Source organism: Leptonychotes weddellii, chromosome 3, assembly GCF_054177405.1.
Source record: "Leptonychotes weddellii isolate Sample4059 chromosome 3, ASM5417740v2, whole genome shotgun sequence".
Taxonomy (NCBI): domain Eukaryota; kingdom Metazoa; phylum Chordata; class Mammalia; order Carnivora; family Phocidae; genus Leptonychotes; species Leptonychotes weddellii.
This window is the reverse complement of record NC_138371.1, coordinates 5,874,846-5,898,067: the sequence shown is the minus strand read 5'-3', so window position 1 is coordinate 5,898,067 and position 23,222 is coordinate 5,874,846. Positions and strand designations below refer to the sequence as shown.

At 49.1% G+C, this 23,222-nt stretch overlaps 1 protein-coding gene across 9 annotated transcripts in view; it reads left to right on the top strand.

Moving 5' to 3' along the window:
- The window catches only part of DGKD (diacylglycerol kinase delta), a 116,472-nt gene that overhangs the window by 67,215 nt on the left and 26,035 nt on the right, over positions 1 to 23,222 (top strand). For 7 of the 9 annotated variants that reach the window (XM_081813363.1, XM_081813358.1, XM_081813360.1 and 4 more), the window contains 12 exons: positions 9,658 to 9,762; positions 10,022 to 10,154; positions 11,383 to 11,489; positions 11,873 to 11,998; positions 12,128 to 12,230; positions 12,851 to 13,013; positions 15,796 to 15,904; positions 18,897 to 19,036; positions 20,205 to 20,289; positions 21,464 to 21,558; positions 21,664 to 21,763; positions 21,840 to 22,113. In XM_081813363.1, the coding sequence (XP_081669489.1) occupies positions 9,658 to 9,762; positions 10,022 to 10,154; positions 11,383 to 11,489; positions 11,873 to 11,998; positions 12,128 to 12,230; positions 12,851 to 13,013; positions 15,796 to 15,904; positions 18,897 to 19,036; positions 20,205 to 20,289; positions 21,464 to 21,558; positions 21,664 to 21,763; positions 21,840 to 22,113 (1,540 nt within the window). Of the gene's footprint in view, positions 1 to 6,444; positions 6,531 to 8,097; positions 8,121 to 9,657; positions 9,763 to 10,021; positions 10,155 to 11,382; positions 11,490 to 11,872; positions 11,999 to 12,127; positions 12,231 to 12,850; positions 13,014 to 15,795; positions 15,905 to 18,896; positions 19,037 to 20,204; positions 20,290 to 21,463; positions 21,559 to 21,663; positions 21,764 to 21,839; positions 22,114 to 23,222 lie in introns of those variants that run through there. The other 2 variants (XM_081813366.1, XM_081813367.1) reach the window with 2 other exon arrangements.

The following is a 23,222-nucleotide window of genomic DNA, read 5'->3' as shown; positions in this document are numbered from 1 at the left end:
TGTTTTCTTTCTTTTTTTTTTTTTAAACATTATATTTGTCAGAGAGACAGAGAGCACAAGCAGGGGGAGCGGCAGGGAGAGGGAGAAGCAGGCTTTCTGCTGAGCAGGGAGCCTGATGTGGGACTCATTCCCAGGACTCTGGGATCATGACCTGAGCTGAAGGCAGACACTTAACCAACTGAGCCACCCAGGCGTCCCATGGGACTGTTCTCTTAATTTCACTTTCTGCTGCTTCATTATTAGTGTATAGGAATGCAACAGATTTCTGTATGTTGATTTTGTATTCTGCGCCTTTATTGAATTCATTGATCAGTTCTGGTAGTTGTTTGTAGAGTCTTTAGGGTTTTCTATATATGGTATCATGTCGTCTGCACATAGTGAGAGCTTTCTTCTTCCTTACCAATTTAGATGCCCTCTATATCCTTATATTGTCTGATTTTTGTGGTTAGGACTTCCAGTACTATGTTGAATAAAAGTGGGAGTGGACATCCTTTTCTTGCTCCTGACCTTAGGAGGAAAGCTCTTGTATTTTTCACCATTGAGGATAATGTTGGCTGTGGGTTTTTCATATATGGACTTTATTATGTTAAGTTATGTTTCCTCTAGACCTACTTTGCAGAGGGTTTTTATTATGAATGGTTGTTGTACTTTTATCAGATGCTTTTTCTGCATCTGTTGAATTGATCATATGGTTTTTATCCTTTCTCTTACTGATGTGACATATCACATTGATTGTTTTGCAAATATTGAACCACCTTGCATCCTGAGAATAAATCCCACTTGATGGTGGTGTATGACTTTTTTTTTAATGTATTGTTGGATTAGGTTTGCTAATATTTTGTTGAGGATTTTTGCATCTTTATTCATGAGAAATATTGGCTTGTAGTTCTCTTTTTTTTGTGGTGTCTTTATCTGGTTTTGGTATCAGGGTGATACTGGCCTCATAGAATAAATTTGGAAGCTTTGAGAGTTTGAGAAGAATAGGAATTAACTCTTCTTTAAACATTTGGTAGAATTTGCTTGTGAAGCCGTCTGGTCCTGGACTTTTGTTTTTTGGGAGAGGTTTTTTTTTTTTAAGATTTTATTTATTTATTTGACAGAGAGGGAGACAGCAAGGAGTGGGAGAGCAGGAGGAGTGGGAGAGGGAGAAGCAGGCTTCCCGCTGAGCAGAGAGCCCGATGCGGGGCTCGATCCCAGGACCCTGGGATCATAACCTGAGCCAAAGGCAGATGCTTAATGACTGAGCCACCCAGGCACCCCTTGGGGAGTTTTTTGATTACTGATTCAGTTTCATTGCTGGTAATTGGTCTGCTCAAGTTTTCTATTTCTTCCTACTTTATTTGTGGTAATTTATATGTTTCTAGGAATTTATCCATTTCTTCTAAGTTGTCCAATTTGTTGGCATATAGGTTTTCATAATATTCTGTTATAATTGTATTTCTGTGGTTTGGTTGTTATTTCTCCTCTTTCAATAGTGATTTTGTTTGAGTCCTCTTTTCCTCTCTTTCTCTCTCTCTTTTGATGAATCTGGTGAGAGGTTTTTCAATATTGCTGATCTTTTCAAAGAATCAGCTCCTGGTTTCATTGCTTTGTTTTTTGTTTTTTTGTTTCTGTATCATTTATTTCTGCTCTAATCTTTATTAATTCCTTCCTTTTGCAGGGTTTTGGTTTTAATTGTTCTTTTTCTGTCTCCTTTAGGTGTAAGGTTGGGTTGTTTATTTGAGATTTTTCTTGCTTTTTGAGATAGGCCTGTATTGCTATAGACTTCACTCTTAGAACCCACTTTTGCTGCATCCCAAAGATTTTGGACTCTTGTGTTTTCATTTTCATTTGTTCACATGTGATTTTTGATTTCTTGGTTGACCCATTCATTGTTTAGTAGCATGTTGTTTAACTTCCATGTATTTGTGGTCTTTCCAAATTTCTGCACTGGACCCAGTGGATTTAATAGACATATTCAGAACATTCCATCCTAAAACAGCAGAATACACATTCTTTCAAGTGCACATGGGACATTCTCCAGAATAGATGAGATATTAGGCCACAAAATAAGTCTCAACAAATTAAAAAAAAAAAAAATCAAAGTCATACCATGCATCTTTTCTGACCACAATGTTATGGAACTAGAAATCAATCACAAGGCTTTATTTGTTTTAATAATTATTTTTTTTAAATGAATAATTTACATACGTGGTACAGAAATTTAAAGGATAAAAGGTTTATAAAGGAGGTTTCCCGGCTCTGAGTGGTCCCCTCATTAGAGGCAACTAGTCTTTTTCCTTCTTCACCCACACTGTTCCTGCAGTTTGCATCGAGCACTTGACAATACATCTGAGAGGTTGTTCGCTGTAAGTGCATGAAGAAGTAGCTTCAGTCTCTTTAGGGGCTGTGTAGTATTCCATTGTATGAATGCACCACAATTTATGTAGCCAGTCTCTACCAGGCTTACCTTGATCAGTATTTATTTCCACTCTTACTGTCTTTACAATGAGTGCTGCCCATGAATAACCCTGTATATACTGTATATGGAAGTTCTCATGAAGACGTATTTGTAGAAGCACTATTCTAAGACAAAGATATATATTTTAAAGTTTGCTAGATTGGGGCGCCTGGGTGGCTTAGTCGGTTAAGCATCAGACTCTTGGTTTTGGCTCAGGTAATGATCTCATGGGTCAGGAGATTGAGCCCCATGTTGGGCTCTGTGCTCAGGGGGGAGTCTGCTTGAAGATTCTCTCCCTCTGCCCCTCCCCCTCCTCACACGTGCACATGCGGATGCTCTCTCTCTCAGATAAATCTTTAAAAAAAAAAAGTTTGCTTGATTTCACCAATGTTCCTCATAGGGGTTGTACTAATTTATACTATAACATATGAGAGTCAACAGGGCATGTTATCAAACTTTTGATCTCTATGAATCGGTAGGTTAAAAAGAAAAGTATTTAGTAATTTTAATTTGCATTTATCTTATGAGTAAGACTAAACATTTTCCCCTGTGTTTGGGTCCATTTTTTTTTTTTTTTAAGATTTATTTATTTGAGAGAGCGTTTGCGGGGGGAGGGGCAGAAGGGGAGGGAGAGGGACAAGCAGACTCTGCACTAAGCATAGAGCTGGTCACAGGGCTTGATCTCATGACCCTGAGATCATGACTTGAGCCAAAATCAAGAGTTAGATGGTTAACTGAGTCACTCAGGTGCCCCTGGATCTCTTTTCTTTTCCTTTTTTTTTTTTTTTTAAAGATTTTATTTATTTATTTGACAGAGAGAGACACAGCGAGAGAGGGAACACAAGCAGGGGGAGCAGGAAAGGGAGAAGCAGGCTCCCCGCTGAGCAGGGAGCCTGATGCAGGGCTCGATCCCAGGACCCCGGGATCATGACCTGAGCTGAAGGCAGATGCTTAACGACTGAGTCACCCAGGCGCCCCATCCCTGGATCTATTTCTAACACTATTTTAGAATAGCTCTGCTAGTCTCTTGTGTTCATTCGCACATTTCCATCTTCTTTTGCCTATTTCTTGTACACTTGGCTTTCTAACCAGACTTTATTTAAGAGTCTGGGCAGCTGTGCCATTTTTCTTTTGATTCAGTTATATGGTTGGTTTTATTCCAAATTCTGTATCCTTTTTACTGAAATAGAGCATACATAAGGAAAAGTACACTTACTACAAGTGCACAGCTTGATGGATGTTCCAGATAAAGGAACAGAGCATTAGCAGCCTCCAGTAGTTCTCCCATGTACCCTTGTTCCCAAAAGCAACTACTGGAAGCAGCTAGCTTCCAACACCATCAGTTAGTTTTGCCTGGTTTATCTTAACTTTATATATGCGTATGAAATTATATAAACAGTAAATGTTCTTTTGTGTCTGGCTTCTTTCTTTCAGTATTGTAAAATACATTGTGTTATTAGCAGTAGATGGTTTGTTCTCATTGTTCCGTGGTTTTCCGTTATATAAATACATTACAGTGTATTTGTCTAGTCTACCAGTGCTGGGTGTTTGGGTTGTGTTCATTGTAGGCCTCTTAACAGTACTGATGCTGTAAACGTTTGTGTGTGTTTTGATGAGGAGTGTTTAGGTGGAATTGCTGGGCCATAGGGTGTACATGAGTTCAGCTTTACTGTTTTCCAAAGTCATTGCACCAAATTGCCTTCCTACTAGCATTGTATGGTTGTTCTAGTTGATGTACGTCCTTACCGATACTTGACGTTGTCCATATTTTTCAGTTCAGCCACCGTGAAAGGTACACCATGCTGGGATTTTAATGTCCAGTTCCTAGATTACTAACAAGGTTGAGTGCATTCTCATGTGCCTTATTGGTTGTGAAATAACTGTTTGAGTCTTTTGTCCATTTTTCTGTTAGTTGGCCTATTTTCTTACTGATTGTTTTTATTTTTCAATTTTTTGAAAAGATTTTATTCATTAGAGAGAGAACAAGTGGGGGGAAGAGCAGAGGGAGAGAGAGAGTGTCTCTCTTTTTTAAGATTTTATTTATTTTTGTGAGAGACAGAGAGCGAGTGAGCACAAGCAGGGGGAGGGGTAGAGGCAAACTCCCCACAGACCAGGGAGCCCAGTGTGGGACTCGATCCCAGGACCCTGGGATCATGACCTGAGCTGAAGGCAGACACTTAACTGACTAAGCCACCCAGGTGCCTGAGAGAGAGAGAATCTCAAGGAGACTCCACGCTGAGCTGGGAGCCCGATGCGGGGTTCCATCCCACTACCCTGAGACCATGACCTGAGCCAAAACCAAGAGTCAGACACTTAACTGACTGAGCTACCCAGATGCCCCTTTTCTTACTGATTTTTAAGTTCTCTTACCCTCAGGAGAATTTCAGTAAGTGTCTGAAGATTCACCTTGGTTTACTGCTTTCCTGGCCTGCCTCCTCAGATTAGGAGAGAAATGCTTCCACCATTTTCTCTGTGATATCCTTTCTCTTTCAGTCTCTCTTGTCTGGCCAGCTTCAAGGTCCACAGTGTGCTTTCACTCTCCAGTTAAGTGGCTTTCCATGACGTGGTCTGTCACCTTCCTCTGTAGTATTACTCTGTCCCCTCCCTCGGTACGAAGTCTGCTTATTCATCACTGACTCTCTGTGATGTCACTGATTGGTCCTGTCAAGTTCATGTATGACCCTACTTTTAATTTGCGTTTACCATTTCAGTTGATTTAGTTATGTGAGCCACTTCTTTGCTTGAAAAATAGAGAGCATTTTTGGTCTCTAAAGCCTTTTCTGTGTGGAGGCTCGATTTTGGGAATAGTGGGTATAGTTTCACCTTTTTTGCAGCATTCCTTGGTTTCTAAGAGTTGTGGTCTTGGCTGCAATCCAAACAGAGGGACAGTTCTATTATTTCTAGGAACATCTCTTCCTGCCTTCTTCCTGTCCTGGTGAGCGGGGTGAGCAGCCAGGAGAGGTCTCATCCAGCACCTGCTTCTCTCTTGGGGCCTGTCCTGCCCACTCTGTCTCCCAAATCAAGGAACTGAATAAGAAACCCTGTCCAGGACAGCTCTTTTATTAGCAGCTGCTCATTTTCCTTTTCTTCTGAGGAGACCCTTCCATCTCCACCTTTCTTGTGCACTGGCCCCAGGCTGGTGTTAGGGAAACAAAGAGGGACAGGCAGGAGCCTTTGTTGGGGTGTGCGACACTGCTAGTTGGTGTTTGGGAAGCTTCCTCAGGGCCAGAAGGCTGTTGAGGACCTTGCCAGGAGACCAGGGTGAGGAGGAATCTTTCAAGGCGATGGAGTCATGACCAGTCTTTTTTTTTTTTTTTTTTTTAGATTTATTTATTTATTTATTTGAGAGAGAGAGAACACATGAGAGGGGATAGGGTCAGAGGACGAAGCAGACTCCCTGCCGAGCAGGGAGCCCGATGCGGGACTCGATCCCGGGACTCCAGGATCATGACCTGAGCCGAAGGCAGTCGCCCAACCAACTGAGCCACCCAGGCGCCCAGTCATGACCAGTCTTGTGGACCACTAAAAAATACGGATTCTGTCTCAAAGGTGACAGGACATGATGGGAGAGAAGCGGAGATAGACTTTTATTTGGTGGGAGTCTTCTGTGACAATTCTCATGATCTGGGACATGAACTGTTGGTACTAGAACGGTCTCAGGAGGGTGGTGTCACATGGTCCTATCAAACAGATAATGCCCTCAGATCAGGCCCTAGAGCCTGAAGCAGCACTGGTGTGTATGTGTGAGAGCATGCTTCCACCCTCGGACAACACTGGGATGTGACATTGACATGACAGCCCCCTCATTCAGAGGGGTGTGTGGAGGCACGGGGAGGGGAGGTAGATGCTCCGGGTTACACAGCTCATCAGGACTTCAGACCTGGAAGAGTGTCCTAAAGCCACTGGTCGGGTCCTGTGTAAGTCCTGTGCACATGGGTCCCTTTCAGTCCCATAACAACCCAGGTAGCTAACTTTTTTCCTCCTCCTTTTCCAGAATAGAAACGATGACAGTCTACCCATGTTTCCTGGCCTGTCAATGGCTGGGTAGGGTTCAAATCTGTCTGTCCGAGGCTTCTTCAAACCTGCACAAGTAAGAGTTTTTTAAAAAGGCTGAGGGGCGCCTGGGTGGCTCAGTTGTTGAGCGTCTGCCTTCGGCTCAAGTCATGATCTCAGGGTCCTGGGATCGAGCCCTGCATCGGGCTCCCTGCTCTGCGGGAGGCCTGCTTCTCCCTCTCCCACTCCCCCTGCTTGTGTTCCCTCTCTCGCTGTGCCTCTCTCTGTCAAATAAATAAATAAAATCTTAAAAAAAATAAAAAAATAAAAAGGCTGAAACCAGGTTCTTGGACATTTATCTGTCAGTGTTTACTCCCTGTAAACAACCACACAGATTGAGGAAGTGATGTCATCTATCATTTGTTTCATCTTAACTCCCTGTCTTTAAACACAACAGTTTTGTCTATAACTTGCTGCCCCGTGGTGCCCAGTACTCACAAAGCTATTCCACAGTCCCCACCCCCCCCTTCGGCTTGTGGAAGATGCTGGGCCCAAAGATCCATCTTCTCAGACGATACAGCTGAGTTCTGGAATAATGTGAGCACTTCATCTTGTAGAGGTTGTCACAGGAGTAGCAGACGCAAGACCTAAAATAGAATGGACATAAAAAATGTCATTGTTCTCTTCCGTAACTCTTCTGTCATATTGTATAACTCTTAATATAATCTCTGACTTACGCAAAATATATTCTTTCTCTAACTATATTTATTACATGGATAAAAATTTTTAAGTATTAGGACTCATCCCAGAATGGATAATAAAGAAATGCTTGCTGAGATTTATAGACAGACAATGAAAATTCCTTAAAGCACCGACCCCAGGGCAGTTGCCAGCTCGCCCATGGCCTTCCCTGACCATCCTGTCCGTACAAAGCGCCCACTAGCCCTATTCCCACGACTACTTCGTCTTCAGGGCCTGTGTCTGAAATTGCTTCCTTGTTTTTCTGTCTCTCTGCAGGGTCAGTTCTCTGTGAGTGGGAACCTGGCCTGTCATAGTCTTGGAATCTCAGGTCTAAAGCAGACACTCAGCATGTGCTTTGCTGGGCAGATCCTGGGATATGGGCTGGCTATTCATGGTGCTCTCCACATGTAGAGCACAGCAGCTGCCACCCCCACCCTCGGGAGGGGCACCCAGCTTCTCCAGTCCTCTGTTTTCTCTGTCCTCCAGCGCCGCACCCCCCCCCTCCCCCCCCCCTGCAGCTTTCCCAGTCTGGCCTCTGTGTAGTTATCCCCGTGACATGGGAGAATGAACCATGCATTTGTGACCCAGTTCTAATTATCCCCTTCTGTGATTAAACCTTATAGGTGGTTATAGAAATCACCAAAGAGATAATTTACAAAATACCATTTCTAAATTTCCCGAACCAAAAACATGATCATCTAATAATTTGAGTGTTGCTAATATAAATTAAAGCTAAAAGATGGGCCCAAATCCAAAAGTTAAGTAGCATGATTTATGGGTGAATCCTTGGGGACACAGGCATTTTCCTAACACTGCTGGTGGGAATGCAGATGGCACCAGCCCCGGGGAGGGAATTTGGCAGGAAAATTACATATGCGCTTATTCTTCGTCAGGGCAGTTCTGCTTCTAGGAACTTCTCCCCCAAATACACCAGGAAACATATGAGGTCAGTGAAAAAGCTATTCATTGCAGCACTATTTGAGCTAGGAAAGGGTTTTCAACAACGTAAGATTTCTATTAATAGGGAGCTGATTGAATAGACTCCGGGGCTTCTGTCCAGTGGAGCTCTGTGCAGCTGTAAGAGAGAGTAAGGAAACACTCCATGTTGCTAAGGAGAGGTAGGCAGGATAGATATGAAATGAAAAGCAAAGGTGGAGAAAAGTATGTGTGTGATACTACTTTTTTAAAAAGAGGGAAATTCGAATAGTTATGTGTGTTTGCATCTGTCTTAAAAAGGAAGGATAAACCATACTCGTACTTATTTATTTATTTTTTTTAAGATTTATTTATTTATTTATTTGACAGAGAGAGAGAGAGACAGCAAGAGAGGGAACACAAGCAGGGGGAGTGGGAGAGGGAGAAGCAGGCTTCCCGCGGAGCAGGGAGCCCGATGCGGGGCTCGATCCCAGGACCCTGAGATCATGACCTGAGCTGAAGGCAGACGCTTAACGACTGAGCCACCCAGGTGCCCCTCGTACTTATTTTTTTGAAGCTGCCTGTGGGGAAAGGAGGGAACCAGGCTGTGGGGGACACAAGTTGAAGCTGGACTTCTGACTGTACCTATTTTGTAGATTTGACTTTGGAACCATGTAGATATTGTACATCAGTACAAAACAAAATATGTAAAATGTTACGACTTTTTAAAATTTTGGTAGACATTGTCAAATTCTTCCCTCAAAAGTTTATACTCTTTTCTCCCATACTTCTGCCAACACTGGATCACCATCTTTCAAAACTTTGCCAGTCTGATAGGTAAAAAATAGTTGGCCATTTTCATCTGTGTTCCCCAATGACTAGAGCATTTAAGCATCTTTTTATTCATTTATTAGCCCTTTGTATTTCTTCTCTGAAATGCAAGTCCATAGCTTTTTTTTGGTAAGAAAGATCTTTCTATTGATTTGTAAAAACTCTTTATATGTTGTGGATACAGTTTTCATTTGTTGATTATTACAGGTTCCTGACCTCATTTCCAGTTAAGTTGTTCAGGCCCTTGAGTGTAGTAGCTGGTTGTTTTTCTCTTGTCACATAGTACAGGTTTTGTACAAGGACATTACGTATGATACATTTGAAATGCTTATATTTCACGTAACTTGGACCAACTTTCCCTAAACTGTTCAGGTGCTGGACCTCAATTTGTGAGCTCTTTGGAGTGATAGCAACTGTGTTTTCTTTCCTTTTTAAAATTTTCCTGTGGCTTATTACCTTGTCTGAGTGGTAGGTGGTCGGTGAATGTCCACTTGAGTTGATTTTTAGTGAATATATAAACTAAATTTGATTGTTTCTTGGGTTTGAGACTTTTCTTGATTTTTAATGACCCATGATGGTCATTTTTATGTTCTGTTCAATTGAGAATCTGAACGAGTCCGTCATTTTTCATTAAAAAAATATATATGGTGAAAGTAGATTTTGAAAAAGTTTGTAGAGTTGTTGGCATTTGTCCTTTGTTCATTGCTCTATCGCCTGTATTTCTTGTTTCCTTCTAGGTCATCACTCCATGTAGGAAGCTCATCTTGTGTGCCGATAACAGGAAAGAAATGGAAGAGTGGATCGCAGCACTGAAGACCGTCCAGAACAGGGAGCACTTTGAGGTCCGGAAAGAGAAACATCCCTTCTTGTTACCCGCCCATTAATATTCTGCCATCCAGCATCAACCATGTGTGGACTGAGCAGGCTGGCACTCACTTTCTCAGCATGTTCCTTGTAAAATTAAGGCTCATTGCTCGTCCTTTTGGCTGACCCTGTTCTCTTCTTCTCTCTCGGAAGCTTTATTGAATCCCATTCAAGTTACCACATTCAGGGATGTCAAAGGGACACCTTATCTTTGCCATCCCTCTTTTCTTCTTCCAGCCTACCCAGTACAGCATGGACCATTTCTCAGGGATGCACAATTGGTACGCCTGCTCCCATGCGAGGCCGACCTACTGCAATGTGTGCCGGGAGGCTCTGTCCGGGGTCACGTCACATGGGCTGTCCTGTGAAGGTACGAGTGGCGTGTTAGTCTGCTGGGAAACGTGGCCTGAGGTTTGACTTGACAGAGCCTTAGAAACCCTTGAATAGTCCCCACAAATCAGTCAGATGTGTTTATTTTACCTACTAAGGAGTCTGATAAATTATTTTGTGTAGTAACAGAACAAAGTAAAAAGGGAAGTGGTGGTGATAAGGAGGCATGAAGAGGAAACGTGAAAGACACAGAGGAAAAGAGGTTGAAAATCAGTCCTCCCCGAGGTAGTTAGACCCCCTTGGAAAACTGAGCTGTGGATAAACAGATTAAACGTGGTCTTCCAGGTCTGGAGGGTGGGTTGTCGTGGTTGCACAAGGGCAGAGGTCAGGAGCAGAAGCCGACAAGCTCTGGACCCTGGGCCAGTTCCCACCTGCTGCCTGTGTTTGTACGACCTGTGAGGTTAAGACTGGTTTGTACATTTTAAATGGCTGCAGGGCGCCTGGGTGGCTCAGTTGGTTAAGCATCCAACTCTTGATTTTGGCTCAGGTTATGATCTCAGGGTTGTGAGATCGAGCCCCATGTTGGGCTCCATGCTCAGCGCAGTCTGCTTGTCCCTCTCCCTCCCCCTCTGTCCATGCCACCCCCCAGCCCCCCACCCCCGAGCACTCACACGCTCTCGAATAAAAAAAAAATTTTTTTTTTTTAAGATTGACTTGTTAGAGAGAGAGTGTAAGCGGGGGGTGGGGCAGAGGGAGAGGGAGAAGCAGACTCCCCACTGAGCGTGGAGCCAACACAGGGCTTGATCTCAGGACCCTGAGATCATGACCGGAGCTGAAATCAAGAGTTGGATACATAACCAACTCAGCCACTCAGGTGCCCCAAAATAAATAAAATCTTAATAAAAGTGGGGGGGAGACAATTTTGTGACATAGAAATCCTGTGATTTCTAAATTTCGGCGACCGTGCATGCGGCATGGTTCGCAGTGGTGCTTGTGTTGCTGGGCAGGGCTGAGGAGTCGGGTCAGAGCCTGTGTGCGGCCCCCCGAAACGGACTCCCACTGTCCCGGCTGCTGGTCTCACTGCTCAAACTCTGTGCATAGCCCCGCTGTGTAGTTTACAACACGGGGAGCGCTCCGTGTTCATTCCCAGCCGTCCTAGAGGAGCAGGGCAGGTCCTGCGGGACCACCTCCTCAAGCATGGGAAGCACTGTGCTGGATGAGGCTTGAAAAAGTTGAGGCTTGAGGGTCCCGTGTCTGTTCTCTCTCAGTGTGCAAATTTAAGGCCCACAAACGGTGTGCTGTGCGTGCAACCAACAACTGCAAGTGGACCACGCTGGCCTCCATTGGGAAGGACATCATTGAGGACGAGGACGGGGTATGCATGGGGGGAGCCGCCCACAGGGCCCTGCGCCGGGGCCGCCAACCCTGCATCGACCCTCTCCACCTCATGCTGGCATCGGGGACAGGTTCCCCCCCCCCACTGGCCTGTGCTCACTTCTCTTGCTCGCACTGGGTGTGAGGGGCTCTGCATGGTCTGCTGTGCCTCTCAGCCTGGCCAGCCCTTGTGAGTCGTGCTGTGCTCACCGGCAGCCGGAGTGGGGTGCCGGGCAGCTCGCTGCAGACCCTGCCTTCCCCCTGCTTGTGTCGAGCAGCAGGTCTTGGTTGAGTTTATTTCAGAGCATTTTTGTGTGAGCGCTTCCTCGCCTGTGTGTGGGGCTCTGGGGACGTCCCTGGGGCACACGTCTCTGTGGTTTGCAGATCGCCATGCCGCACCAGTGGCTGGAAGGAAACCTGCCCGTGAGTGCCAAGTGCACGGTGTGCGACAAGACGTGTGGCAGCGTGCTGCGCCTGCAGGACTGGCGCTGCCTCTGGTGCAAGGCCATGGTGAGTGGGCGTGGCCACACCGGCTGGTACCCGCTCCCTGTACGTTCTCAGCCGGCCCCCAGGTGCCCCCTGCCGCAGTGGCAGGGAGAGTTCTGGGGCATGCCGGTGACCCCTTGTGGTGTGTTTCAGGTGCACACGTCATGTAAAGAGTCCTTACAGACCAAGTGCCCGCTGGGCCTGTGCAAGGTGTCGGTCATCCCGCCCACTGCGCTCAACAGCATCGATTCTGATGGTGGGTACCTCGTGCTCTCCTGGCTCACCCGCGTTCTCCCCTCCCCTGTGCCGGAATGGGTGACCCTGGTGATTTGGGGATGTGGTCGGGAAGGGGTCAGGCCGGGCAGCTGGGGAGAGAAGACGTGCATAGAGGTGGTAAACGGAGTCCTGTGGCTGTTGGGCACACTGGGACGGGAGCCGTGCGCTGTGCTTTCCGCCTGCTGGCTTCCATCTGGCCGCAGATGTGGATCAGTGTTCACCTGCACCTGCTCACCTGTCCAGATGGTAGATGACGATGTGTGTTAACAGGCCTTGGTAGAAGGTAGGAAACTGGGGTGCGGATCTTAGGAACTAGCTCCTCCAGATTGAGAGCAAGAGGGAAGGACAGCAGTGAAGTGAATGGTCTTTTTGAAACCGAGTCATGTAAGCACAAGGTCAAACTGCATGGGAGCACCGTCCTTCTCCGTGGGGAATGGGGATGGGGAAGAATGTTTATTGATTCCTGGCTGGTGACTGAGTGTGCACGTGGAAGTTACAGGTCTCTTGCAGGTGTTGGCTGCTTTTTATATGGTGGAGCCCCTGCCGGGATCTTGAATAGCTTTCTCATTTTCTCCTCTCCCTTTCCATCCTCACATCCAGGCTTCTGGAAGGCCACGTGCCCTCCGTCCTGCACAAGCCCATTGTTGGTCTTTGTCAATTCCAAAAGTGGGGACAACCAGGGTGTGAAGTTCCTCAGAAGATTCAAACAGCTGCTGAACCCCGCCCAAGTCTTTGACCTCATGAACGGAGGACCACACCTCGGGTAGGAAGGTTATAAAATAGATCTTTCTTGGAGTTTTAAAAATGTTTGAAGATAATGCATTGCTCATGAACAAAATGATTCAAAAATACAGACAAATTTAAATAGGAAATAAAAATAGTCTTTGTTGGACAGCAAATAGAGCTGCGTGTTTTTCTAGCTCTCCTGTGTGTAGGTCACTTGTGCAGATGCCCTTCTAAGTCGGGTTCCTTGCCGTTACCCGTTCCCTCCCGTTGCACTACCTGCTCTTGGCATCTGTCAGCATGGGCGTGTTCTTATGTCCGTGATTGCAGGTCTGCCCCGTTCTTTGTAGTGCTGCCTGGTACTGAGGAGGACGTTTTTCTCCAGTGGGGCCACCAGGGAGAGTCTTCATTTTGGGAGGGCACAGGAGGTCTCTTACCTCACAGGTACACTGTACTTTCAGGTCCCGTGACACGTGCAGACATGTGAAGCCCAGTGTATGGGGCAAAGGAATTACGGCTTTTATTTGTTAGCTGGAGATCTGAGGTGTGTTCTTTCTACTTTTGTACATTGTGTAGTTTGTGGAGAACATTTGCTGCTGTGAGTTGTGTCATTTGAATGAACTCTTAGCTTCCTTGCTTGGCAGCCCCAGTTCAAGGTAGGAACGCTAAGAGGCCGCCTTGCCTGGAAGGGAGATTGTCCAGGATATTTGTTGTGGAAAGAGCTTGCAGAACGTGTTCTCTGGTGTGTATTTGCCTTGGAGGCTCCTAGGAGTGTGTTGTTTTGGAGCCAGGTGTTGCTGGAACAGGAGCCTGGGCACCTGGCAGGGGAGAGGAGCATGCCCACCGGCGCCCTAGGGGTCTGGCATGTCGCTTGCCCCACAGGCAGCAAGGCACTGTTGGGGAGCATCACTGGTGGCAGCTTGCTGGCCTGGCCCTCAGAGGCTGTCCTCCACGCATTCCTCCAGCTGGACTGATGAGCTGTTGGTCTGTGTGTGGGAGCACATTCACTCTCGGCTTGATAGTCTTTAAAAAAAAAAAGTCATTTTAGTTAAAAAATGGGACCAGTGGCGGGATCATCAAAAGCCCTCGTATTCCGAACAAGTCCGGGCCTTTACCCAGCAGGGTGCTGGGGTCATTGGGTGGGGGCTGAGGAATGGGCGGGGCAGGCTGGCCGCACAGCACGACCTGAGAACAGCCGAGTGTGCGTCTTGGTGTGCGCGCAAAGCCCCGCAGTTGGCCGTAAAGTCGCGGGGGACCAGCCGGCTTCAGAAGCCGCCCACAGAGGTGCTGTGGGTGCTGGTTTAGTAAGTTCCCGTTTCTGGGAATCAGCCTTGACCTCCGGCAGTTCACCTCAAAACTGGAGATACTGCTTCATTTTCCCGATTCCCAGCCTGGACGTGTCACATCTCCTTCAGAGAAGGAAGGCCTGAGAGAGGCCAGTGTTCGCAAGGGAACACACGTGGCCGTTTTTCTCACAACCTGAGGTGCAGCCTTGCTGCTTCAGGCCCTGAGCCCTGTTGGTAGCCTGAGTTTCGTGCTGTGTCACTCATTCCTGTTTGTTTTCTGAGGACTTCCTCTGGCTGGGACTCTGCCAGATGCAAGGCCAAGTAAGGTGGGGTCCTTGTGTTCAGGGTGCGTAGCACGCAAACCGGTAGTCAAGGTCACGAGACAGGGCGATGTACAGATTCTTTAGGAACCCAGGGAAGGAGCATACAAATGAGACTGGAGAGTGTCTCAGTTTCTCTGCTGAGCTGGTGTTGGAGATGAGTGGCAGAGAGGAGGCGGGCAGCCTGCTAGGCAGAGGGGCTGTGTGTGCAGGGAGGTGAGGACGTGGTGGTGTGGCTGGGCGAGCCGCGGGGCTGAGGCAGGTGGCAGGCAGCTCCTGGCCGAGAGTTTTGAACCTTTCCTGGAAACAAGTGGCAGCTTCTAAAGCTAGACACTCAGGGTGCCTGGGTGGCTTAGTCAGTTAGGCATCAAACTCTTGATCTCAGTCAGGTCTTGATCTCAGGGTTGTGAGTTCAAGCCCCATGTTGGGCTCCACGCTGGGTATGAAGCCTACTTAAAAGAATAAAGCTAGACACTCAGTGAGACTTTTGGGAAGGTCCTGCCGGTGGCATGAATTGGAGGTATCCCAAAGGAGACATGAGGTAGGTAGGAGGCTCTTGTAGGGATTATGAGAGAAGCTATGGTGGCCTGCACTCCGAGGGGATGATGAGGTCTGGCCCTGTAACTGGGTTCATGGTGATGCCATTCTCCGAGTAAGGAAGCTTAGGACGAGGAGGTGCCCGTGGGGTATGGAGTGACGCATTCTGGTAGAGGGTGAAGTGTTGCCCTTCAGGAAGATCTAGAGGTCATCATGCAAGGTCATTGGTGTCTGTGTGGTCCCTGAAGCCACAAACCTGGATAAGGAGGGTAAGGAATGAGCAGAAGGCTATGGGTGTTCTGAAGGGACATTGTGTGTAGCAAGATGACCAAGAGGAGGAGCACAGGAGGGAGATGGAGATAGATTTGAGGGGAGCTTGGTGGGTCTCACACTTGCGATGGAGGGGCGTGGACAGATTCCTGCAGCCTAGGGCTCCTGAGCTATGTGAGTGAGGGGCAGTGGGTGCAGAGGCATGGGTGGGTGGCTCAGCGGCGTGGGTGGGTGGCTCAGTGGGCTGAGCCTGAGCACACCTGGGCTCTGGCTCCCAGAGGCCTCTTCACAGCGGGGGCACAGGTCAGCCGAGAGGAGTGCAGATGGGGCCTTTTGGCTCAGGACTCATTGGCCATCATTTGTCTTTTAGAATGAACCTCATTTCTTTGACATTCTCTTTTCTCTGCAGCTTACGCTTATTCCAGAAGTTTGATACATTCCGGATTCTGGTTTGTGGTGGGGATGGCAGTGTTGGCTGGGTTCTCTCTGAAATCGACAGCCTCAATCTTCATAAACAGGTACGTGGATGTGGAGGGGCCCAGCCAGGGGAGAGCGATGCTGCGGTTCCGTGATGCTCCTTGTCCCCTCGGCAGGGTGTGGCGAAGGTCTCGGAGGGAAGAGCAGGCAGCCTAATGGTGCCACGGGGCTCAGGAGCTGTGTTGTAGGAATGGGAACTTCACAGGTAGAAGTGAAGGGAGCTACGAGAACATTCTAGTCCCTGGAGGTCCCAGGCAGGAGCAAGTTGGCTGGGACTGCCATCCCATGGCACCCCAACAGCTTTTATTGGGTAGTGATAGAATCTGCTGCCTGGGGCCTCCTGCTTGTGGGGAGGGGGCAGAAGTAGACTTGAATGTCAGGTCACAGTTAGGGTTCATTGGACTTAATCTCTCTTGCGTTTTTTTCTTTTTCTTTCTTTTCTTTTTTTTGCTATTAAAAATAGATTTTCCTGATTGGAAAACAAAAAAGTATTCATTTATTTTCCATTCTGCTCTATCGTCTTCATTCCCCACCCCCCAGCGTTAACCACTGCCGCTAACATTTTGGTGACTGTCTTTCAGACCTCCTGTCGACATCTACATATATATTATATATATATCGTATAAGATATGTTGTGGTCTTAATTGAAACAGACCCACATTACCCATGCTGTCCTGTTTCTGCATTTTGTCTTGTGATGCTCATCAGTAAATAGAGAGCCTTGTGATGGTTTTCCATAGGCGGAGCTGTGTGGCCAAGGTCGGCTTGCCTCCCTGCTCCGTGGAGGTTTAGGTTGCTCTCGGTAGGGGCTGTGCCAGCTTATCTTCCTGATGCTGCAAAAGCTGCCCCTTCCCCTTCGCTGTCTGTTGCTCATCTTCTTAGTTTTCCCAACTAGGTAGACAAAAAAGGTATGCTTGATTTTTATTTCTTCAATACTGATGAAGGCAAACATCTCAGTTAACTATGAATTTTTAGATGAATCAGATGTTCATGTATTTTGCCTAGTTTTCTATTAGGGCATTTACCTTTTTTTTTTTTTTTTTAAAGATTTTATTTATTTATTTGAGAGAGAGAGCACATGAGAGGGGGGAGGGTCAGAGGGAGAAGCAGACTCCCTGCCGAGCAGGGAGCCCGATGTGGGACTCAATCCAGGGACTCCAGGATCATGACCTGAGCCGAAGGCAGTCGCTTAACCAGCTGAGCCACCCAGGCGCCCCAGGGCATTTACCTTTTTAAAACATTTGATGTCTAAGGATTATTGTTATATTAGGGATATAAATTCCTTGTTGGTCATATTTTTCCTAGTTTGTCATTTGCTTTCAACATACGTTTTTCAAATCTTCGACCTGACTTGAGCATATTTTTCAGAGACTTAGCCTTCTCTCCCGACTCTTAGTGTTGGTGGTTTTACTAGGTGGATGGACTTTTGTTGTCTGTGGTTAGCCCTGGACTCGCGGATAATGTTGAGAGGCGGCCCACCTGAACCCGGCCTATGCAGGTGAACTGCTCAGCTCAGGCACGTACTGCCCCCTAGTGGTGAAGGTGGACTAGTACACGTGGGTCCAGGATTATCACTAGTCAGGAAGCCAGGGAGGCCAGTCATTTGTTTACATCCATTCAGCTGAGTTCAGTGAGCATCCATCTCCTTTGGCTTCTCTGTGGCACTTGGTCCTGGTCACTTCCTCACTTGCCTAGCTTCCCTGAGACCCCACCCTCACCCTCTCTCTGTTTCTCTTTTTCCTGGCTGCCCTCCAGCCTGCCTACCTGCCTCATAGTGCCTCAAGCCTGGCATTTTTAGCACTGAGCCCACCGCTCAGCCCCACTCACCGTGCATTTCTTTCCTTGGAGTCTGAAAATATTGTTCACCAGACATCCAAGCCAGAAATCTGAGTCGTTCTGGATTCTTCCCTCACCCTCCCTCATTTCTAGTTAATAACTGGAGTTAACTGCCACCCCGGAGTGTCGACACGGTGTGTCAACACACTGAGTGCTGCTGAGTACACCTCAGCTGACCCTGGGCCTCTGTCCGTCCGGGCCTCTGTCCGTCCACTTCTCACCGGGGGGTCTTCCCCATGGACAGTTTTGCTCACTCACCTGCTCTGCTGAGTGTTCTTTGGTGGCTCCTTGGTTTTAGGATAAAGTCCAGACTCTAACATAGTTTATCGGAGCCCCCGATATGGCTCCTTCTTCATCTCTGCTTCTTTGACTTCCTCTCTCCTGACTTGGCAGGTGGTTCACCTCTCCACCTGGAACACCACTGTGTCTTCAGTGCGCTGCCTGCTCCTTTTCTTTAAGGCTCTGGCACCCAATCCTCTCTGCGTGGTGTGCTGGGCTTCCTAGTCCTTGTGAAGGACCGACTGCTTCCACACGCTGCATGTGGAGCTGGAGGCCGAGTTCTTGGGCATCCAGCATCTAGGGAGCTCCCTGAGCCCGAACTGGCCTGATGAGAGTTCCAGCTGGAGGGCCGGGCCTGAGCAGTGCACACCGTCACTCTGGGGAGGGTCAGGTGGAAGGCTGTGGGCTGAGCGCGGGGGCATGCTCAGGTTTGGTGACCAGACTGTGGATGTCCTGGCTCCTGTTTTTGATAGGACTTAAAAGCCAGGAGTGAAACGACACTAGTAATGTTTTTGGAAGATGGTCCTGGCATTAGTGAGTAAGACATAGTGGATGGAGAAACGGCGGGGGGAGTGGGGGGCTCAGAATGATTCTCGATAGGAGTTCACAGATACTCACAGGAAGGGACAGGATTGTGGTCATAGCAGTGAAAATGGGAAGGAAGGGGATTTTGAAAATCTACATCAGAGAGGACGTAGAGGATTAAGTGTCAAGATGAGAAATGGGCATGGGAGAGGGTGGGTCAGATGGTTCTGTAATCTTCTCTTGGATTAGAAGACGCTCTGTCTTGTCTAGTGGGTTCTGCCTAGACTATGAGAGCCAACGCGTCTTAGAGGAGACCTCTCGCTGAACTTAGCCACCGTTGTAGGTAACAAGGAGGGTGTTTAATGCCGTGTCTTCCCCTCTGTGTCCTGCCAGTGTCAGCTGGGAGTGCTGCCCCTCGGCACAGGGAACGACCTGGCTCGAGTGTTAGGCTGGGGCTCAGCCTGTGACGATGACACCCAGCTCCCACAGATCTTGGAAAAGCTGGAACGAGCCAGTACCAAGATGCTGGACCGGTGAGTGGAGGGCGTTCTCGTGCCACACAAGGCAGGTCACCTTGACCAGGTGTTCTCAGCCTGGACTCCCCGGAGAACATAGGTCCCGTGCAACTGTTTGTAGAAATTGGACCTGAATGAGAATTATTGAATCAGTGTGTTGTATGCCTGAAACTAACATAAACACTGGATGTGAATTACACTTCAATAAGAAACATGAAAGAGTCAAACTGATCTGGGATATAAATCCCTGCCCTGTCACTGAGAGTTGCATGAACTTGAGCATTTTACTCAGTCTCACTGTGTCTTAGATTCCTTATCAGGAAAAGAAAAATAATTCTGGCTGCCATGCGGGGGTGGTTGAGAGATGAGTTAATTCATTTGGTCAATTCAACTAGAGTTTGTTGGAAAAAACAAATTAGACCTGAGCAGGAATTCTTTTTTTCTGGTAGTTTCTAACTTTTCATCAGATTATGCAGAAGGTAAAAACAACCAGAAGAGGTGAGGAACCATGCCCTTGAGTGGTCGGGATGGGGTGAGGCCTTGGGGGTGTTGGAGAGGGCGGCTCTCTGCCCCCTGCGGACACCTATCAGCAGAGTCGTCCTTACCATAAGGCTGAGTGATCCCATTTCCCCACATTCTGTTCCCAGAAGAATCTAAGTTCTGGGTAATTGTCCTGGGTAGGTTTAAAAATACTTTGGCATCCTTTTCGAGTGAGCTACTTTTAGTTCTGAGCTAGATGTAGGAAATCCCACTAACCACATGCCTGTGGTAAATTGGTTTCATTGCAAATGCTTCATGGTCTCGGGAAGGGTCCCGCAGTTGTGATTGGCGGTGTGATTTTGAGCACACTCTGGCCGCCCCTGCCATGTCTTCTCTCTTTAAGGGAGGTGTACGTGCCTTGGTGCCCATGAAATGCTCACACCCGGGGAGCTGGCTGCTGGCTGGGGGTGCTCACGCTCCGCAGAGGGGGAACCCATCTTGCAGAAGCAGATGTTCCTTCGTGGGATCCCTTTCCCCTGCTTCGGGGGGGTTGCATGCCTTCCTGGTTGTGATGTTTGTTCTCAGCTCAGTGAGGAGCCAAATTATGGGCCGCAGAGTAGAGATAAAGGGCCTACAGATGAAGTGAGGTTGTCAGCCTTGCCAGGGGGCTGGGCCGACCTGCTGAGAGCTGCCTTTGTGTGTGCAGGTGGAGCGTCATGGCTTACGAGACCAAACTCCCTCGGCAGGCCTCCTCTTCCACGGGCACTGAGGACTTCAGTGAGGGCTCTGAGGTATTTGCACCATCTCACCAGCCCACTCATAGTTCAGGCTGCATCCCCCGCCCTCCAGTGATGAGCCGTGAGCCACTCCTTAAATGTCCTGCCCGAGGTCGGCCCCGCAGAGGTGCAGGCTCATCCCCGGGGTCGTGCTGGAGCTGAGCGAATTCTGACTACCTTGTGGGCTTTGGGGTCATCTGGGGGTTTCCTGGGGTTACCTCAGGATTGGGGGGGGGTTCCTTGTGACGACAGTCTCCCAGGACTTCCTGCTCTCACAGCATACACTGCGCCCCTGCTGCCACTGTCCCCTCCGGGCCCTGGGCTCCCTCTCTGATCCCACCCTTTCTAGAACCCCCTCCATCCTGCCGCCCTTGTGGTTAGCCTATCCTAGTTCAGAATTCAGCTCTTCTCTTCCTTTTACGGTTGCTTCTGTGACTTAATTGTCCCCTCAGGGCCTAGACTTTGCCCAGACTAGTGCAGTGCCAGGCACATAGCCGTGCTCATCCCCACTGGGCAAGCTGGCTGCTGGTTGAGCAGAGAGAATGCTCTGCCAAGGGCTGTCTCTCCGCCAGGAGGGTCAAGGACAATGGGCTAGGGCAGTGGTCAGCAAACGATGACCCCCCAGCTCCAATCTGCCCGGGCCTGCTCTGACCTGGCTTACGAGCAAAGAATGGTTTGTACGTTTTGAGAGAGGAAGAATACAGAGTGTAAAGCCTGAAATATTTCCAGTCTGGCTGGCCCTGGGCTCGGTCCTAGAGGGATTGTCACATGGTAATCCCGTTATCAGCAGGTGGAGGTGAGTGGTGAGGGGGTCATTTACACCGAGAGGAGAGGGGCCAGGGCCAGGTCCCAACCAGAAAGAGAAATGTGTTGTCTGCTGTGAGAAGACCTGCCTGTCGGCCTTGCTGCCGTAAGGTACCAGGATTAAAGACTGCACCTCCTAGCACAGGGTGGGGTGTGCAGTCAGACTAAAGTAGTGCGAGCTCTCTGCAAGATTGGATCCACGTGGTCTTTTTTGTTAAGATCCGTCTGTCCACAGCTTGATGAAGCTTTTGAAATCTTTCCGCCAGCACTGGCAAATCTGAGATTGGTGTGTGAAGTGAGTGGAGGTCCCAGGCTAGCAGGGGAAGTGGGTGAGGAGTTCACTGGGAGCTTCCAGTCACCCCACCCTGTCTTGGGATAACTGTAGGTGCAACAAATTCTCTTCTATGAAGATTCAGTCGCGGCCCATCTTTCTAAAATCCTGACCTCCGACCAGCACTCGGTGGTGATCTCATCGGCCAAGTGAGTGCCTGGCGGCTTCGGGGGAGCCAGGGGTCGACCTTGCAGGGGGCCCGGTTCCCAGGCAGAACTTTCTCTGGAAGTGTCTTTCCACTTTTCCTCCCACAGAGTGCTCTGCGAGACGGTGAAGGACTTTGTGGCTCGGGTGGGGAAGGCCTACGAGAAGACCACCGAGAGCTCGGAGGAGTCAGAGGTCATGGCCAAGAAGGTCCGTCCCTGGGCCCCTGGGCGGGAGGGCGTAGGACGGAGAAGCACTCTGCCCCATTCCGTTTGTTTTTCGCCAGTGCTCTGTCCTGAAAGAGAAGCTGGACTCTCTCCTCAAGACCCTGGATGATGAGTCCCAGGCCTCATCCTCCCTGCCCACCCCACCCCCCACCATCGCGGAGGAGGCGGAAGATGGAGACGGGACGGGCAGCGGCTGCGGCTCCACGGGGGAGCGCTCGCTGGGGTCGGCGTGCCCCGGCCGGCCGCAGATATTCCGTCCACGGGAGCAGCTCATGCTCAGAGCCAACAGCCTAAAGAAAGCCATCCGTCAGATCATAGAACACACAGAAAAAGGTAGCGGGTCTCTTAATGATGAAGTACCGTTCTTCAACCAGCACTGGGCACTCCGTTTTCCCCCAAATATGGTGACAAACAGGAATCCACTGTGTGGGCCACAGCCAGGACCCAAGGTCACTTGCACCTGTGTGGTGGCAGCGCCTTGTATCCGAGCGCCCTGGGGCACACTCTCCCTCCTCACCACACTTGTGTCTGATGGAAGGACTGGAGGGAGCAGAAGTGGAGGGCAGAGCAGGATGGTGTCCCCAGCAGGGGAGGATGTAAATGGGTCCTTGGGTGGGGGACCCCTCCCTGGAAGGGGCCTGGCCTGCGCTAACTGCCAGACCTCGGGTGCAGCTTGGCACAAACAGGCGGTAGCGGCGGATGTGGAGGGAGCCTCTCGGGGCGGGGGGGCTTGTTCCTGGGGTGGGGGGCGTTCCGAGAAGAGCCTCACACTTGGTTGGAACCAAGGAGCTCTGAGGACGTCCCGAGAGGGGGGCCCTGTGAGAGGCGGGCCTGGCCTGGGGTGGTGGGTGAGGCCGTCAGCTGAGGGCTGGAAAGAGAGGCTCGCACGGGGCACTGCTGCATCGAGGGGTGGGAGGCCGGGTGAGCTGGAGGTGGTCAGAGCAGTGGGGGGCACTGTGGGGTCCCAGGCGGGGCCAGCTGCGAAGCAGAGGGTGCTCGGGGCCTGGTGGCCAGGCTGCCGACTCTCCATGATGAGCCTGGGGGTGGTGGGTAGGTGGACTGTGTTGGATTACAGACTCGCCGGCTGGTTGCTCCCTTTTTCTAGCCTTGGTTTCTAAGCTTTGAAGGGAACGCTACAAATGCATGGTGACCTGTGGACTTCTCGCATCCAGCCTCCCTCGAGCTGTGTTGTCCTTGATCTGTGTGCTCTCTCATTACCCTCAGAAACCGTTTCACCCCGCTGCTGCTCACCCCAGACCCTTCCCAGCAGACCATCTTCCTCGTCCTTCAATGAGAAGCATGGGTTGTGACCCCCACCCCCCTCTGGTGTGTTCATGCCAGCCCTACTCCTGGCTGACAGTCAGGTGGAGGCCCCGTGTGCCCTCACTCTTCTCACCTTTCCCACGTCTTCCAGCCGCTCGGCTCTCTCCCTTCTCCCCAGC